Genomic DNA, 19,482 nt, shown 5'->3' with positions numbered 1-19,482 from the left:
AAATAGAAGGTCCAAAAAAAACTATTCAGGGGGCTTAAAAAACGTTCAGGGGGCTTAAAACATGCCGGCTACATCAGGAGGTTAAAGAACACAACCGGAGCATGAAAAAAAGATTTCTTGTTGTTTTATCTTTTACATCGGAGCCCCAAAAACACTAAAATGCCCCAAAACACCAAATGTTTCTTAACATGCAAAACAGGAGAAGAACTATTTACGTGTATAAAGACATTTGCCTGATAAATTGATGCAGAAAGGAAGTGTTTGATGCTCAAAATGTTATGGGGGACAACCCTTGAACCCCCCTCCGCCACTTATAAAGTGCCTTCCCCAATGTTGAAACAGCCATAATTTCGAAACCATCCAAGTTGGACTGACAATGAGCTTTTTATGCTGCTGTAGAAGAATTCTGAATGAAATTAACATTGTTTTATAAAATACAGGTTTTATTTGCGATCTTATGGAGACATATTACACTACCCTTAATCCTAACAGTGACGTCTCTGATTGGTGGAACTGGCTGTTACCGTGGAAATGTTTACCGCACCCTCGCACGGTTAGCCCTAGCTGCTAACATTGAGGTCTACGACAGTTTCTATAAACGGTCTTGTACCTTTGCTTTTTTTTGCCGTTTTCAAAATGTCACTTTGCGCCAGTGTTTTAAGGTCACAATTCATCTCGGAGCTGGTTGGCTCGATTCTAATCTTAAAACTCTTCATAAAAGCAATTTTAACAACACAGGCGGGAAGGCAGAGAAGGAACAGGACGTGAATGTAATTGAAATGAGACAAACGGTGAGTTTCAAAATAAAACACAAATGGGACAACCAGACAGAAGACATAAAACAAACTTGACGCAGGAGCAAGACGTGACAGTGCTTCACGATGAGCTAATCGCATTTGTTCAAATTTACATTTGTAAACAATTATTTGTTCAACCCTAATTGATACTATACTTTAGTGGTGCAAATACCCCTACAAACGAGCTATTAATCAAGAGTTCTTGGGGTCCCTGGGGGTCATGGCGCCCGTAGGACTTGCCCATTTTATCCATTTGGTTCCCATCCCTTTTTTCAATTTGGACTTATAAAGCATGTATCTGAACCAGATGGGTCCTTTATTCTTAATCTATAGACTGTTTAAAATGTATGAAATGACATTTCTCCTTCTATTCTCAGGTACAAGTTGGCATTTTCCCAGAGCCGTATTGCTAGCTACCTGTTTGATGGAACAGGCTACGCGCTTATCAACAACATTGAGAGGAGGGGCAAATTTGGTGTTGTCACTAGATTTGATATTTCAGTGCGAACTGTTGCAAACAATGGTGTCCTTTTCCTCATGGTCCATGAGGTAAGTCTGACGACTTTATCTTTAAACTCACACAAGACCTAAATATCTTTTTTCAAAGTTTTCTTTAGTTTTCTTTAACAGTGCAATATTTCCATTTTCAATTACTATTTATGATTTTAGTCATTAATCCAGTATCCTCTCCAATATACTTGTGAATATATACTTACATACACTGTAATGTAACAGTTATAGCATAAGTTGAAATACAGGTATAATAATTACTCTGGGAAAAGATGGTATGTGATGTGTTTATGGAGTGTGTGTGTATGCAGTGTGAATGTGATGTGTGTATGTGAAATAATTTGTGTGTGGGGGGGTTTGTGTATGTGATGAGTGTATGGGGTGTGTGTATGTAATGTGTGTATGTCAGTATATGTTGTGTGTGTGTGTGTGTGTGTGTGTGTGTGTGTGTGTGAGTGCATGGGGTGTGTGAGTGCATGGGGTGTGTGATGTGTGTTTCATTTGTGTATGAAGTGTGTGTATGGAACAAATGTAAACCTAAATTAGGCAGGAGGGCTGAGCACCACCAGTGGCAATCTGGACCATTTCAAAAAGAGGGGCCAGGCTGGGGCCCCATGTGATTTTTAGGGTTACCAAATACATTAATTCAGTGCACACTACTTTTTTTTTGTCCCTTAGGGGCAATTAAAGGACACAAAGAGTATCACATTAAAGGACAATTCACAGATATGATATAATTATGAACAAATAGTTATATAGGTAATGCATTGTGTAATGCTGTGCATTCTAAGGTGAGAGATATCAGAAAGTCATTAAAACCGTAATTAAAAAGTGCCTTCATAGGATTAGTTCTTCAACAGACTAACGATACCGTTACCTGCTGAGACACAGATGTTGTCCTTACCGTTACCTGCTGGGACACAGATGTTGTCCTAACAGTTACCTGCTGAGACACAGATGTTGTCCTTACAGTTACCTGCTGAGACACAGATGTTGTCCTTACCGTTACCTGCTGGGACACAGATGTTGTCCTTACCGTTACCTGCTGAGACACAGGTGTTGTCCTTACAGTTACCTGCTGAGACACATGTGTTGTCCTTACCGTTACCTGTTGGGACACAGATGTTGTCCTTACCGTTACCTGCTGAGACAAAGATGTTGTCCTTACCGTTACCTGTTGGGACACAGATGTTGTCCTAACCGTTACCTGCTGAGACACAGATGTTGTCCTTACCGTTACCTGCTGGGACACAGATGTTGTCCTAACAGTTACCTGCTGAGACACAGATGTTGTCCTTACAGTTACCTGCTGAGACACAGATGTTGTCCTTACCGTTACCTGCTGGGACACAGATGTTGTCCTTACCGTTACCTGCTGAGACACAGGTGTTGTCCTTACAGTTACCTGCTGAGACACAGATGTTGTCCTTACCGTTACCTGCTGAGACACAGGTGTTGTCCTTACAGTTATCTGCTGGGACACAGATGTTGTCCTTACCGTTACCTGCCGGGACACAGATGTTGTCCTTACAGTTACCTGCTGGGACACAGATGTTGTCCTTACAGTTACCTGCTGAGACACAGATGTTGTCCGTACCGTTACCTGCTGAGACACAGATGTTGTCCTTACTGCTACCTGCTGGGACACAGAGGTTGTCCGTAATGTTGCCTGTTGGGAAACAGATGTTGTTCTTACCAACACAATGTTGTTTCTATCACATTTCACGTGACCATTTTTTTTTCTTTAAAACAATAAATTGCTGAAAGTTTTTGCAGCTCAATGTCCCAAAGGCAAAAACCTAATCTAATTTACCTTCTTTGTTTCAGGACAAATTCTTCCTTTTAGAGATAAAGAATGGCTTCCTGCGCCTGATGTACGACTTTGGCTTCAGCAAAGGGCCCGAACTTTTGGAGAATAACATACCTAAGATGCAAATAAATGATGCACGATACCATGAGGTAGATTCCCGACATTACATTACATCACAGCTTAAACCTTGTTAATGAGTCACGTGTTGCTGTAACTGTCCTGTTTTGCACAGGTGTCAGTGATCTACCATCAGTCAAAGAAGGTTATCCTACTGGTGGACAAGAGCCATGTTAAATCTATGGAGAATCCAAAAACCACGCTGCCTTTCGCAGATATCTACATAGGTGGAGCTCCGTCAAGCATTCTCAAATCCAGGTAAGTTAAGACAAGGGTGAAAAGTGTATTTGTCTCCCTATCAACCATGCAAATTTTAGTTTTTGGGGTCAAAATCTCAAATTAAAATAATGTTTTGGTCATCTTTTGACACTATTGACGCTTTTCCCTTTGTTTTTGTCACTTGCTTCCAAGTTTTTTTCTGAAATTTATGTAGATCTTTTGGTGTTTTTTTAGATTTTATTGTTAAAAACGATGTTCTTTTATCTTCTTTTTTTAAATGGTATTAAATTTAATAAAACCCAATCCTTTATTTTACTTACAGCATTGTTTGAAACCATCATTCTTATTTTTTTTACATTTTGGTTACAAGAAAGACACATTTTTTATATAGGAAGGGGTAGCTGAGAGCAACACATTTCATTTTTGAAAGAGTCCAACTTCTCTGTAGGAGACACCCGCTCATAGAATTCTCTCCCACTCAGGGGCAGGGCAACAAGCTGTGATCGCAGTACTGACTGTATCACCTCATTAAATCGCTGTAACAAACGTTTAAGCAAACGGTTGTCATTCAAACATCTGTCATGTCTAGGGAATAGCAGCACTGGACCCAGAAGTGCAGAGCGTTGAGGCGAGAAGGCAGTGAAAAGGTTAGAAGGCTGTTAACATAAGAATGGCTTACAACAGAAGGTGTCCTGAGGCAGGAAAAAGGAAAACTTAAAATCCAAAAAAAACTCTTGGAAGACTAAAGACTAGGAAAGGCAATAACCACAAAGACACAGGGAATGACACTGGGAGGAATGACGATGAACCGACAAGAGAAAATGACTGGATGTGCTGCCATGATAGCTCAGTTCAACAACAAAAAAACACACAGATCACTTTGGTCTTGTCAATGGAACCATTTAGCAACTTTAAAAAAGTAAACTTTCCTTTTAGAATCTTATTAGCGTCCATTTCGGTGTTTCGCGCTCGCCATCCACTCAAAACATAACGTTACTACTCTTTGGCCGGCTCACAAGCCCAAACGGCGTGTGTGCGGCGTGCCTATTGTTTTGTTTCTGGTCTAGCTAGATCCGGTGGGCGTTGTAGTTTTTCTAACATTTCTAGTTGTTGCAACAGCATGAGTAAAAAAAAAAAAAAAAAGTTTGCTAGGCCAAAAAGAAGGTTAATCTCGCAGTAAAAAATTGACACCCTTAAATGGGTTTGCGTTGATGCCGTTAATAACGCGTTTTACTGACAGCACTAAAAAAAACTACAACTGAAAACCACAATCATGACAACATCCAGCAGACTTAACATTAGCATTAATGTGTTGGACAAATGTCAAATATTTACTCTCACTTTTAGGTTTTTTAGTCTCTACCAACTCCTGAGGGAAATATGTCTCTTTAGTTGCTAAATGCTCCTCTACGTTCACTAGCTGGTCTCGGACTGATTCGATTTGCTTCTGAGCAGGTAGTGTTCAGGGCAGTGTTGGAAGAAGTATTCAGATCCTTGACTTAAGTAAAGTACTAATACCACATTGTAAAAACTACTCTATTACAGTGTTGAGATTACTGACGGTGGCAGTATGTGTATCCCCACAGGCCTGAGCTGTCTGCTGTCGTCAACCTTAAAGGCTGTGTGAAAGGTTTCCAGTTCCAGAAAAAAGACTTCAATCTGCTGGAGGAGCCCGGCACCATTGGCATCAGCAGCGGCTGCCCCGAGGAGTCCTTCGTGAGTGCTCCTTCCAACCCTTTCACTTTCACTCTCAGTGATAATGCACTGCGTACGTCTCTCTAGAAAATCAATACCAAGCGTGTCTCACAATCAGTAAAACGTGCACCTAAACATGCTTTTTTAGTCTGAATAGAGAGAGAATAATTGGCTTTTTTAGTTCAACAGCTTTCACACGAGTCAATCAATATCCCCGTTGGGGGATTACTGTTCTTTGAGCCAATGAAAGTGAAATATGTTTGTTTTGTGACAGATGTCCCGTAAAGCCTATTTCACTGGAGAGAGCTACCTGGGATCCACAGCAAAGATTTCCCCCTTGGACAACTTTGAGGGAGGACTCAACTTCAGAACACTGCAGCCCGCCGGACTCCTGTTCTATCTGAGTGATGGGGTATGCACTTATTTTTGGTTTTTAGACACATTTTAGAAATATAAAGCAAAATTGCAAATGGTGGGGTGGGAAATCAGATTTATACACTTTATATTAATGGTACATAACTTAGCATGAAAAAGCAGGATTTCAGTCATTTAGTACTACATATATAATATCTTGTGCACGCAGGAACTATACACTTATTAATGCATCAATGGATGTATTTGAGTCATCATGATTTGTGATTTGTGTGCACACTTTTTTCTACTACTACCGGCAGCCTTTGTACACCACTAACACCAACTTATTACCTCTAGATATACACTTTTTGGGGGGGTTAATGGTCAATAAGCAATTGTGATAAAAAAGCACACCTTGACTAATATTTAAGATCAGAGGGTGTTAATGGATAATCACAGACTGTCAAAGTTTAGTCAGGATGATGCTATAAAATTGAATAAAACACCCAAAAGTCAATGAAAATTGTAAAGGAATCCATAATTTTACTTTACTTGTACTTATGGAACCATCCATTGGTGTAGTATAATGTATTGTAGTGGGTATTCTGTACTGTATATTGGCCAGAATGTGCATTTGGGAGAGGGGGGGGGGGGGGGGCATATCATAGTGGCGTGTCAGGGTGTCCTCCCCCAGGGACGTTTTGAGCATCAACAACTTCATCTCCTGTATATGTGCTTTTATGCACCAATTTAAGGTGGAAATCCCTTTATTTAGCCTAAGTGAAGAAAAACACAGATGACAATTCACAATATACATTAAAAATATAATGGAAAGTCGTTGTGTGTCATTGGGCATTTTAAAGTGGGTATATGAAAATCCTGGGGCTTTTTAAGTGGGTATAATGTGTATACCTGCGTATCATGTAGACTACACCACTGGAGTAGTGGAAAGGAGAACCACATTTCTGAAAAAGAAACTTTGTAAACGGGTCAAATTTGACCTGAAGACAACAGCGGAGTTAACATATTGTTCCTGCATTAAGTCATGCATGAGATCCTATTGATCCTTGTACAGTACATTACTGATAGTACATGAATGAATTCCTACTTTTTCAGGCATGAAGTCATGTATAAATTTATGATTCATGTACCATTGTTATAAAATGTTAATGAATTTAGGGTTGAAACAGATATTTTATTTTATTTTCATTTTTTTCCAGCCATCTATAACCACAACAGTCAATACACTAACATACAAAAAATAACATTGTTGCTTTTACTTTCACAAACAAAAATAAAAAACAATCAGAAAGAAAACAAACAACAAAACTAATAAAATGTATTGATAAAAAATATATCCTGTGTATATTCATAAAACAAGACAAATCAAGAGCAGATCTTGTGTGTTTTTGTAATCATTTGTAGTTATGCTTCCATGTAAAAGGTATGACCCTGTTTTCTTCCACTTCAGTCTGATGAGTTCAGCATCTCCCTGGAGAATGGAGCCGTGGTGATGAACTCCAGAGGCACACGAGTTAAATCACACAAGAAACAATACAACGACGGAAGGACACATTTCTTAGTGGCCACAGTAAACAGTCAGAAGTAAGTACAGTCGTGCAACAGGAAACTCAGATTGAATAGATAGTCTAGCTAGATATCTGGATTTACCCTGTAGAGATCTGAGGAGCAGTTAACCATAGTCCCCAGAAGTCCTCAGAAATCCTTAGAACGCTAGAACGCCAACACAAAAGGAAGAGGAAGGTGACAAACATCCAGCCGAAAAGAGGGACATCCAGCAAACCTCTGGCGGCACCGGAACTGTCTCATAAATGAAACATTGTCAATGTAGACTACTAATATCACGAACCTCTAAATAGTTTAACAAGTCTTTCAGCTTCCAGACATTTTTAACAGCTCTTCCTAATATCTGAGTAGATAAACTCAAAATTAGTAAAAATAGTAATACTATGCTCACATCAGGATGGCCACACCCAGCGTGGCAGTGTGAACCAGCACAAATGTGACCGCATGAATCTGTTACAGCCAGTTCAACACAAAAGAAGACAGTAGAGGCCTCCATCCCTAGAATCTAATAATCATCAAATGCTGATCTCAGAAATCTAAATCAGGGCCAAATACAGCAACTTATTCACTGACTGAGCAGCTAATTGTTCAGGCACACCTTGTAAAAAAATCTTGATACATATTTTAATTTAGTTGCACATGGACAGTTAAAAAAACTGTGTTTTTAATAACAGCATGATATGTGGCGTGGTGTGTCCAATAAGTACGTAGTTAGAAAACACTGAGAAGTGTCACAATGTAACAACCCACTGGTTGAACTGTCCACCAGGTACGCACTGGTGGTGGACGACAAAGACAAACAGGAGAAGAAACGTCCGTCATCTGCCACGCGATCCTCATCGGATACTGCTGTGAAGACGTTCTATTATGGAGGGTCTCCAAGCAGCAGCTTCAAGAACTTCACAGGCTGCATCAGCTACGCCTACATCAACAGGTAAATCCCCACTAAACAGTCACTACAGCCTAGAGTAAGGGATTTACCCAGCAGAGAGGAGCAGTTAACCATAGTCCTCAGAAATCCACCGGAGTTTAAAATGCCAACACATAAGCAGCCCTAGGCAACGGGTATCCGACTTAAATAAGTGCAATCCCGCGAAATCTTCGGCGGAAACGGAGCAATCCCGGAATTGGAATGTCACGGATATAAACTGCTCTTAAACACAAGGAGTAAAATGTTATTTCCCAGACTATTGTCGCCATGAACTCGCTTAATTTACAGCTAACAGCTAAAAACATTAGCACTAACAACTGCATGAAAGACATCCATATAGATACACAGTAAACATGATTTAGGTTTCAGTTTAACTACAAAGCTGGCATTGAATCAAATCAAAAATAAATTAGCTTAAAAAAAAATCCTAAAATGTGCAGTGTCTGTCACAAGGTGCTGCTTCTTCACATGTGTCATAAGGACTAAACAGAGCATGTGCAGAGTAAATCAGGTTATACAAAATGTATTCCTGATTGCTGAAATTGGACGTGTTGCAGCTGACCCGTGTTACAGTTTTTCCCGGTCTCTCCCTAGTTAAGGACATGGATTTTGTTGTCATGTAGACTTGCAAGGACATGGATTTTGTTGCGATGGAGACATGCAAGTGTGCTGGATCTGCAGCTCTCACATGCTAAGCACTCTTGCGCTCCCTCTCTGTCACTCCCTTCTACCTGTATTTCTGTAGACAGGACCGGGACATTGAGCCTGAGGACTTCCAGCGATACACTGAGAAGGTCCAGACCTCCCTGCAGGACTGTCCAGTCCAGCGCCCACCTGCTGCTCTGATTTCAAGGCACAGGGAACACTCATCCAGAGCTAAACAGAGCCAATCACAGAAGGTAACTATAGAGTGCCGAGAACACTGGCTTTAGGGCGCTCTTTCCTTCTTTGTGTAATGTGTTGTAATGCCATTTTATTATAGTAACAATGCACAATTAAACATTAACCTTATATGTAACCGTATAAGAAACAGGAGAGATGCATTGCACCAGGTTGTTGCACAATTGCTATTTTCTGCCCGTAGTAAGGCAGATAGGTAAAACAATAAATATTCAAGTGAAGTACAAACATAACATACATACAATTTTACAAACATGTTTACATCTAATTTACAAATGTGCAAAGCACAATAAATAAAATAAAACTATCATGGGCTCAATCGTTCCCACACACCTCCCATCCCACCCATCCCACCCTTCCCTCCTAAAACACACACACACACACACACACACACACACACACTTCATTAATGTGTACAGGTTTGTTGGTAGCAACGAAGTGCTCATCCTGATGTTCATCAAAAATGCTCTCATAGGTCAGCAGCCTCCCACTGGGCCTGATGGAACTGAAGAGTGATGACCAGGAGCCATCAGAGCTGAACATCAAGCCCTGCTACCTCTCCTCAAGTCCCAGAGCAGCCCACCAAGCCTTCCACTACGGCGGCATCGCCAACAGCAGGCAGCACTACACACACCTTCCTGACTCCTTCTCTGAGAGGTATGTCAGCAAAGAACTCTTTACAAGGGACCTCTGGGTTAAGTCTATTAGGGCTGCAAGCAGGGTCCAAAATGAACCTTTATCGTCCTCCAGCCAAATGGCTAGTGACCGTTAAAATTTTACCTCCCACTCAATAGATAGACTTTTTTTTTTTTTGGCTGGTGACTGAAGCAATCTACCAGCCACTTGCATATTTATTTACCAAGATGTGGCAAGAAGATGCCGCTAATTTTGGACCCTTGCTGCAACTAAGGATTATTTTCATTGTTGACTAATCTGTAGATTATTCCCAAAGTCTAAAATGACGACCTCAGATGTCTTGTTTTGTCTACAATTTATCAACTTATGATATGACATGCAGCAAAGGCCAGCCAATGACCGATAAGAAGGATTTGGGGTTGGGAGTTTTGGGGGGCTAGTGCACAGAAGAGAGAGAGACGGGATGAGGAGGAGGGTTAGGGGGAGCTAGTTTCATTTTGTTGAAAATATTCGAACGTCAACAAGAAGTAACGTCACCCAACATCACTTAGAGCACCTTTAAGTAAAAGTAATAGCAAACGGTGAAAATACTAGTAAGAATACGGAGGAGGATTGGGCCACTGGAGAAAAATGTATTTGAGTTCTGACTTTATTCTCAGAATTCTAACATTAAAGTCAGAATTCAGACTTTAGTCACAGAATTCTCAGAATTCGGATTTTGTTTAATTCTTTGTTTAAATTCAGAATTCTGACTTTATTCTCAGAATTCTGAGATTAAAGGTAGAATTCTGACTTTATTCTCAGAATTCTGACTGACTGAGAATAAAGTCAGAACTCACATAATTTTTTCACCAGTGGCTCTAATTCTCTTCCGTATAAGAATTGTCAGGAAAATGTACCTAAATAAGTAAAAGTACTGAATGCAGAAAAATGCTCCCATTTTATAAACTGGAAACGATCCAAACTGTTCTGTCAGTCAACTGTGTGTTAATGGTCTATTCATCTCAGATGGACTTGCAGGCCGTTATACTGTTGGCTAGCTCAATTTATAATAAAACCAAAACATTTTTAAACTGTATGTGTTTTGTGTGCAAAAATCCCAATGCATGAAGTAACTAAGATGTCAGATAAATGTAGTGGTGGAAAAAATAAAATATTTCTCTCTGAAATGTAGCGGAGTAGAAGTAGAAAGTGGCATGTAAAGAAAAGACTTGTACAAGTAAGAAATACAGTACAAGTAACTCCAATTTGCTCTTAAGCACAGTGCTCGAGTTAATGCACTTTGGTCCACTAGAGAATATTTCCTCTTTTTTCTAATAAATTACTCAAACCGATTAATGGATCATCAAAATAGTTGGTTTACTAATTTTACTAATCCATTATTTGATTCATCTTTGCAGCTCCAAAGTCTATTCCAAAGCTCTTTCAAGGGTTTCCCTTTGTTTGCATGTCCCCACCACCTCCCAGGTCCCACTTTTCCTTCTCCCTGAAGACCCACTCATCCTTCGGCCTCATCTTTTATGTATCGGATGCCCAAGAGGACAACTTCATGGCTCTCTTCCTGGCCCACGGGAAGCTCGTATACACCTTCAACGTAGCAGACCAACGAGTCAAAATCAAGAGCGAGGAGAAGTACAGTGACGGTGCATGGCACAATGTAAGTTCATGAACTTATTCCATCCGTCAGTTCTGCATGTATGCATGGGTGGATGCCAGTTTTAGTTATGTGTCAACAGTTGGTACAGTGACGACCTCCTCTCTTATCCCGCTTAAGGTTATATTTATCCGTGACGGGAGTATGGGGCGGTTAATAATTGATGGGCTCACAGTGCTGGAAGACAAAGCTCACGGAAGCAACGTCTCCTGGCATGTCAGCAGTCCACTCTATGTCGGAGGAGTTCCTGCAGAGAGAGCCCAAAAGAATATTCAGGTATGGGTTTAAAGCTTATGTGGAAGAGATTTTACACTTAAAAAAAAACACGTCACAGGTCATTTGAAACACATGAATATTATATGACGGTCAGTAGCTCTGAATGAAAGAGTAACTCCTGAAAAATCTCTGTCATGTGTGACCCTTCTGGAACTTATATGGTCATCCCAGCAGACAGCTCAGAGAGCTGATCCCAACAGGGACGGAGCCAGACGTTTTACATTTAGGACTCAGCTCAAACTTTGGAATTTGGAAAGAACCTGATAGATTCCAAAGAAAAAAAACATAATGCAGAGCCTGCATCCTATTCAGTGTAGTTTAGTCTAGTCTATTCTAGTTTAGTTTAATAGTTCATAATGTTGTGGACAGTCGCCTTTAATTCACTGCACTGTAAAAGGAGCAGCTTTAGTCTCTAATTTCCAGCTGTAGTCCCTGGTCAGTTGTTAATAGGCATCTTAAAATGCAATGGTTAAAAAATATGAATAAAGTGACTAAATGATATTACTTGTATAATAACAACTGGCCTAAGTAGAAGGGAGTGAGACATACAAACATGTGGTACACGATTGGAGCAAGCACAGATGATGGCAAAGGCATCAAAGTAGTTCATTTAATAAAAACAATACAGAGGAGACAAGGGGAGTGGAACAGTCACAGAGGCCACATTGAAAGCACATACAAGACACGACATGGAGGCAGGCAGCAGAGATCAAACACACATCACATGTGACAGAATAAGGTGTGCAGTCATAGTTGCCAGATAGCCATTTATTAGCCATAATGTGCTTGTGCAGCCTCTAAAACAATACTCACTTTCAAATACACACTCTCACAATGCATAAAATAAAAACATACAAAATACACATTATTAAGGCATCCAATGTTAGATGCCCATTGCATAGTATCTATCTATCCGTAACTAAAAAGTGTAAATATGCTGAGTGATGTTGAGGCTGATTTGTTTTACACTCATTTTTTAAGTTAGGCTACATAACAGGTGAGGTACCAATTTGGCTTAAACAGCATTAGTAGTCTTGAAACCTGTTTTTATTAGAAGAAGCAGAAGGGTTTTTATTGTATATGAATTCAACTTTATATTTGTAAGAGGACTTGAAATGCTTCTTTTTTTTCTCCTTTTTTAAAATGTATGTTCATTTAACCTTGTGATACGCGTCTCCATGTGCGTCCCTTTAGAGAAACTCTGCATACAGCTTTACCGGCTGTCTGAAGAACCTTCAGCTGGAAGGGCAGTGGCTGTCCTCTGTGGCCGAGACTTTCGGGGTCACTCCGTGCTTCGAGGGACTCTCAGAGGCGGGAACGTACTTCTCGGAGGAAGGAGGATATGTCGTGCTAGGTACATTTGTAGTAACTTTTTTGTATGAAAAACAAAACACACAGGTATTCTACATTTGTTCCAAATTTCAATAATTTGAAATGTATGTATATTCACGATTTTCCACTTCCGGGATGTCTCCGTAGTCGCTGGAGAGACTTTTTGTTACACGACTAAAACTAGTTTGAAAGCACACATGTTCCACCAAAACAAGTTCCTTCCCGATGCAGTTTAGCTAGTTTTAGCAGAGGCACCGTGGCTCCGTCCGGCGCTTAGCACCGCCCAAGACAATTGTGATTGGTTTAAAGAAATCCCAATCAACCAAAGCACGTTTTTCTCCCATTCAGTAATGCTGTGTGGACTAACCAGACCCTCCTCCACAGCGCTGTGCAGGAAGGTCTGGCAGAGCGAGACTAACATTTTGTAAATGCAAAGCTTTTCCCGGTGTTGACTTTGTTCTGTCCTTTTTCCCCCAAAATGTAACACCACATACAATGAGCAGGATCTGCTGAACATCTGTTATATTACACGGCTCATTGGATTCCCTTTTGGAAAACTCACAAGTCCCCTCAGCTCTTTCACCAACCCTTGAGCAGGGGGAGAGTTTGGTTGGAGGATGGAACATGATACCCTCAGTGCAACTAGGGTGAAATTGTCTCTACGCTGAGGGGAGAGCGCAGAGGATTGGGGGGGGGTTCTTGGGAACTAAGCTGCAGCTGTCGAGCGAGTAGAGTCATTTCACACGTGCACGCACATGGTTAATTCATGTGGCAGAGTCGTGAGGCCCACAGTGGAAGAGGTTACCCAGAACTCAATTCATCTTGTTCTCTCACTCTCTCCCTCTCCCTTTCTCTCTCTCTCTCTCTGCTTCTCTCCGTCAGATGAAACATTTGACCTGGGGCTTAGGTTTGAGCTGGTGATGGAGGTGCGCCCCCGTGTGGCATCTGGGGTGCTGCTGCACCTGCCCACAGCAGAGGGCTATTTCACTGTGTACATTCACCATGGAGAGGTAAGTTCTTAGCACAGTAATCCAGAAAACTATACACATGTAGATAGTGGTGGAAATAAGTATGCAGATCCTGACTTAATAAAAAGTACTTATTCCACACTGTAAAAAAATACTACTCTGTTACAAGTAAAAGTCCTGCATTTAACATGTTGCTTAAATAAAACCAATGTAGGTATCGTTAGGAAAATGTTGGCTAGATTTTACAAGCTACATGTGATTTGTGTGCAAAAATCTCAATTTGTAAAGTGATCACAGAAGGCTTGCGTCATGTGGATGTGCCAACAGTGTTGTTGTCATTACTTTGAGTTCCTCACGGGGGCGACATAAAGTACACACTATAGATTTAATGTAGTGGAGTAAAAAGAACAATATTTCTCTCTGAAATGTAGCAGAGTAGAAGTAAAGTGGCATTAAAGGAAAGACCCAAGTAATGTACAAGTACCTCACATTTGTACGTAAGTACAGCCCCTGAAGGAGTTACACATACATAGTTCCATTCCACCACTGTAGTTGGGCAGATACTGTTAATTGCATCTTCCGTTAAAAACTATGGAGACTGTGTGTCGCTGTGTGTTTCCAGGTGGTGGCTCTTGTGAATGACGGGTCTCATGAGTTCTTTACCAAGGTGTCACCGATCCAGGGTCTGTGTGCTGGCAACTGGCACCGAATCACAGGTGAGAGGGTTCTTACTGACACTTAAAAGCCATTCAAATAAATAATGAAATAGAAATATACTGATTAAAGCATTACTCAAATCTTTTTTTGTTTCAAATCTGTGTTTTTATTGCAAGTTATACCGTCATCGTGATATTCAACAACGTAATGGCACCTTGCAAATTTGCCTCACATCGTGCAGCCCTAATAAAAACAGCCCTTCTTTACAGTTGGATCAGGGATTCTGTACAGGTTCTTCTTTTCCAAACTGATGCACTGTCTCCTGCTTGATCTTAGTGATCCGGGATGCCAATGTTGTCCAGCTTGATGTGGACTCTGAGGTCAACCATGTGGTGGGACCTCTGAACCCCAGCTCTACAGATACCAGGAGACCGGTGTTTATTGGTGGAGCTCCAGGTGAACCAGGAAGTTACACATTTCCGATTTTGTCTTGTTAAACGTTATAGTGCGTTGCATTTACCTCGGAACTCAGAAGCCGGAGCTGGGAATGACGGCACACCCGGATTGAACGCGATCCATTTACAAGCCGGATTTTTCATTGTGGGGTTAGCTCTATCCGGGTTAACCATAGCTACGGGGTGCGATTTGTTCGAGGGGGATGCTTGGGATTTCCCCCTTTCTGGTGTATAGCCTATATCCCTGTTTCAGGCGAATTCTTTTTATCCCTGGTGAGGACAAAATGTAACCCAACCCTCAAAGTGATCAGTGGTACTTCACCAATAGACCATATATTATACACCTGAAATAGAAGTCATTTTAACCTAAGTAAAGTGCTGTAAAGTGAACACACAGTGCCATAGAACGATAAAATGTTGACAGGCAGTAGCAGGTTGTATTTAGCCTAGTCTGTATCACGACGTTTCACTTCTGGGATTGCCGCCGGAAAGTCCCCCAGATTTCTCTCTTTTTTCTTTGTGTTGGCGTTCTAACCTCCGGTGGATTTCTGAGGACTATGGTTAACTGCTCCTCAGATCTCTGCAGGGTAAATCCAGACAGCTAGCTAGACTATCTGTCCAATTGGAGTTCTCTCTCGCACAACTAAAACAACAAATGGGAGACCTAAGATTTTAAAATCGGAAAATCTGACTTTTGAGTACAAATGGAACGCACTATAATTATATTAAATTACACCTTGCTTATGATGTGATGCGCTCTTCCATCTCTCAGATCTGCCAGAGAGCATCGCCACCAGGAGGGCCTGGGTGGGCTGCATGAGGAACCTGACCATCAACAACAGCCGAGTGAGCTTCAGCAAAGCTGTTCTGGTCAGTGGAGCGGTCAGCGTCGGAACCTGTCCAGCAGCATAACACTTCTACTAACGCCATCGTTATCCCCAAATACAGCACTGACCGAACACATTTACTACCTACATTTACACCGCTACGTTTTGGTTTTTAAGTCGAGTTTTGAGCCCAAAGCTAGTGTTTTTAGCTCCAGTTGTAGAACTAATCTCCATTTCAACTAACACGCCAAAGCCTCATATCTCATCCACATTCTGGTACACCGGGCCTAAACAGGAGGCAGCGGCTATACTCCGCCCGCTGCTCGTAGTTGCCATGGGGTGCGTCTGAAACCGCATACTCTGCACGACATACTCAACATGCATACTATTGTTTAACATACATTTTGTGTAAATAAACAGCAGTGTGTATCTTTTTGGGCGCGCTAAGAAGTGATTTTTACCATCCCTTCCTGAGAGCCTCCTTGTCGTTCCGAGACGTGTCACCCTGGTAACCCAATGCCGACCTCGCCTGTTAACTCTGCAATGACTGAAAGAGGTGAAGAACTGGACCAACAGTTGTTTAAACATGTTGAAATGTAAATTAGAGCGTTATTGACGTCACAGAGATCATTGGTTTCTGCCCGTTTGTCTGTTTCGATCGTTGTCATTACTACCGCATTGCATTGTGGAATGCTTTTTCTGGCGTAGTGTCCAGTATTGCATACTGTAATATTTTACCAGAAATAGTAGGTAGTTTTTGTACTACTGGTTTCATATTACGGTTTAAGATACAATCTTACATACCGTTTTAGCTACTAAAAAGCATGTAAGTATAGAATTTTGGACGCAGCAGTGTTAGCAGCTTAATCTCAGAGAACAAGATGTCATGACCCGAGCGGAACGTTGGCCTCAGTGTCTGTGTTGCCAAAGGTCTCTAAACCAAAACGCAGCAATGTAAATGTAGCCTAAAACTCATTGTGTTCAACATAATCCTCACTGTTTTTTTCTCTCCGCCAATTGGTTGTCCTCGTTCCTTTCTTTTACTGTTATTTGTCATTTCTTGTTTATTGTTTCACACGTACTGTAAATGTCAAGAATACGACCAAATCGTCCACATTTAAAAATCACCAGAAAAGATTTATAAGTGACGAGAGTTCAGGTTCAGAACCATCCTGAGGAAGCTAGAGTGCTTCAGTTAGACTTTTTACAGTGCAAAATATGAAAAATGCTTTTATGTTCCACTATCCCAATAGTATAATCCCGATTACAAGCTCATGTTCAAAACTTCCTTTTGTACTTTTTGTTTTATTTTACGTAAATTAAACATATTTTTCATCCATGTCAGCCTTCATTTTGTTGTTTATTTGATGGATTACTGATACAGCCTTTTCACTTATGACTTCCGCTGACAAAGGAAGTTACCTGTGGTGTTATCATTTATTGAAATGTTGGTTAGAATGTTGTTAAGTTAAAAAGAGCTGATTGCCTACATGAAAAATATGTTGACCTATGGGCATAATATACAGGGTTTGTTTGGGGGGGGGGGATTTTTGGCCTTTTTTGCACAATTCTTTGATGTTTTCGTCACCTTTATGCAGGTTTTATGGAAAATTTATGAATATTTTTGATTATTTTTTAGGCCTTTATTGACATGGAGATGAGGAGATATGAAAGGGGGAATGATATGCAGCAATAGGCCGCAGGTCGGATTCAAACCCGGGCCTGCTGCGTTGAGGACTAAACCTCTATATGTTGGCGGTTGCTCTACAAACTGAGCTATCCAGGTACCCTTATGGACAATTTAAAAAAAACTTTTGCCTTTTTTTCTAGTATTTTTCCCCAATGTTTTGGTTAATTTTTTTAAATACATGCATACAGATCTCGGGACCTTCCTAGATAGTTGTGTTGAGCAATGTTGAACCCAAAGTTACACCCTTGGGTTGACCCGCCATTATTCACAACTACCATAAAGAACTATTGTCTATGATCTTACAGGACTACTTGGAAATGACTTATTCTATTAGTTAATATTATTCCTGTTAGGCTACATAAAAAATGGTCGTCTGATTCAATTTTTTTTATACTATCAAATCACAAGAGTTATCTCAAGACGCTTTACAGATAGAGTAGGTCTAGATCACACTCTATCATTTACAAACACACCAACGAGAGACCCAGATTCTTGGTAAGTGGTGTTTGGCGGTGCCAGTCGGAGGTGTGATGACCATTGGCAATTGTAGTCACAATAAAGATAACGGAACTATGACTAGACATAGTAGTTGATGACATCTGGTCCTGCGGCGAGCAGGACCACGGCGGCAGCTGCAACCATGAGTTAGGTGCCACACTAATACAAGGAAAACTGTGTGAGAAAACAAGGACTCTGGGGAATAAGCTCCCCAGAGCTAAGATAGTAACAAGCATGGAGAGCTAGCCTATATTGTTTGCCTTGCCTTTGCCAAACCTGAAAACCTTATCCAAGTGTCTTCTCTACATGACTGCTTAGCTGCCACCAAGGACTCACTTTCCTCCACCTAAACCTGAACAAAAAAAAAATTTATTTTAACTTGACCTGACAACTTTGTCACTGCCGTTGATCAATCTCTCTCCCCGTTTCAACCGTGTAGCAACTCCACTGCTAAGAATCGTGGTATCATCTTTGATCAATATATGTCCTTTGAGCATCGTTTCACTAAGCATATCCAGTCTAGTCTTCAGTTACAAAATCTTGCAAAAAATCAGATGTATGTTGTCCCCTTCAGATCTGGAACTACTAATTCATGCATTCATAATTTGTACTGCCTCTACTCATGCCTCAGTCGAGCTGCTCTACGACGTCTACAACTTGTACAAAATGTATCTGCGAGACAAGTCGCCGGTCATATATATCACGCCAGTCCTACCATCCTTTCTTTGGCGTCCAGTAAAATTCTGAATACAGCACAGTGTTTCCCCTAGTTTTGTGGAAGACTTGGGGGAGTTAAGGCATCCTTCCTGAGTGAAAATATAAAAAATATATTACCCTTTTCAATAAGAAATAATTGCAATTTTGTGTCTCTTTGTAGTTGTGTGTGTCTCTTTCTGTTTTCTTTGTGGTTAATGGGTTTTTGTGGTCACTTGGTGTCTTTTTGATAGTTTTGTCTCACTTTTTCACATCATTTTGGACCGTTATTATGGCCATATCTGTTTATAAAAAGTTGAAAGGCCAGAGCAGATAAATAACACTCAAAAGCTTAAAGACAGAACTTGCTGAAGAAGTTCAACTAAATCATCAGATCTGAGAAAAGTCTTTTAGTTACATGCCTCACTGACCTCCTCTCCCCCAACCAACCCATTCCTTCAAGTCCAACCTTCGCAGTTTTGGGGACATAGCCGTCTCCAGGGCAGGTCCCAGGCTCTGGTACTCCCTCCCCCAAGAGATCCACACTTCTGCATCCCTCATCAGCTTCCAGTCCCACCTTAAAACCCATCCCTTCACCTCAGCCTATACGTATCCCCACACCCCCCCTTGCTCTTCATCTGTGCCTGAATCTCTTTATATTGTTCGTTTTGTTTTGTTTTATTTTTATTTTTTTTAGTTTTCTACCTTGCCCTGTAGAGCGACTTGGAATCCATGAAAAGCGCTACATAAATTCAATTTATTATTATTAATTTTATTATTATTAGAATTAGGTGCTGCATTTAACCGTTACAATGGCAGGGATAACCCTGCAGTAGAAGAATCTGTTCAGTACTACGGGTCAGGCTAAGGTATTTA

At 40.8% G+C, this 19,482-nt stretch overlaps 1 protein-coding gene across 1 annotated transcript in view; it reads left to right on the top strand.

The window, feature by feature from the left end:
- Window positions 1-17,057, top strand: part of lama4 (laminin, alpha 4) — a 46,889-nt gene extending 29,832 nt beyond the window's left edge. Inside the window, exons 25-40 of the mRNA XM_034900952.1 lie at window positions 1,175-1,346; window positions 3,135-3,266; window positions 3,350-3,492; window positions 5,040-5,169; window positions 5,423-5,560; window positions 6,974-7,107; window positions 7,859-8,023; window positions 8,766-8,919; window positions 9,396-9,577; window positions 11,024-11,213; window positions 11,331-11,486; window positions 12,681-12,840; window positions 13,701-13,828; window positions 14,409-14,502; window positions 14,780-14,899; window positions 15,671-17,057. Of these exons, the coding sequence (XP_034756843.1) occupies window positions 1,175-1,346; window positions 3,135-3,266; window positions 3,350-3,492; window positions 5,040-5,169; window positions 5,423-5,560; window positions 6,974-7,107; window positions 7,859-8,023; window positions 8,766-8,919; window positions 9,396-9,577; window positions 11,024-11,213; window positions 11,331-11,486; window positions 12,681-12,840; window positions 13,701-13,828; window positions 14,409-14,502; window positions 14,780-14,899; window positions 15,671-15,810 (2,338 nt within the window). The 3' untranslated portion in view covers window positions 15,811-17,057. The remainder of the gene's footprint in view (window positions 1-1,174; window positions 1,347-3,134; window positions 3,267-3,349; window positions 3,493-5,039; window positions 5,170-5,422; window positions 5,561-6,973; window positions 7,108-7,858; window positions 8,024-8,765; window positions 8,920-9,395; window positions 9,578-11,023; window positions 11,214-11,330; window positions 11,487-12,680; window positions 12,841-13,700; window positions 13,829-14,408; window positions 14,503-14,779; window positions 14,900-15,670) is intronic.
- The last annotated feature ends 2,425 nt before the right edge of the window (window positions 17,058-19,482 follow it).

Source organism: Etheostoma cragini, chromosome 18, assembly GCF_013103735.1.
Source record: "Etheostoma cragini isolate CJK2018 chromosome 18, CSU_Ecrag_1.0, whole genome shotgun sequence".
Taxonomy (NCBI): Eukaryota; Metazoa; Chordata; class Actinopteri; order Perciformes; family Percidae; genus Etheostoma; species Etheostoma cragini.
This window is presented reverse-complemented; position numbering and strand designations above follow the sequence as displayed.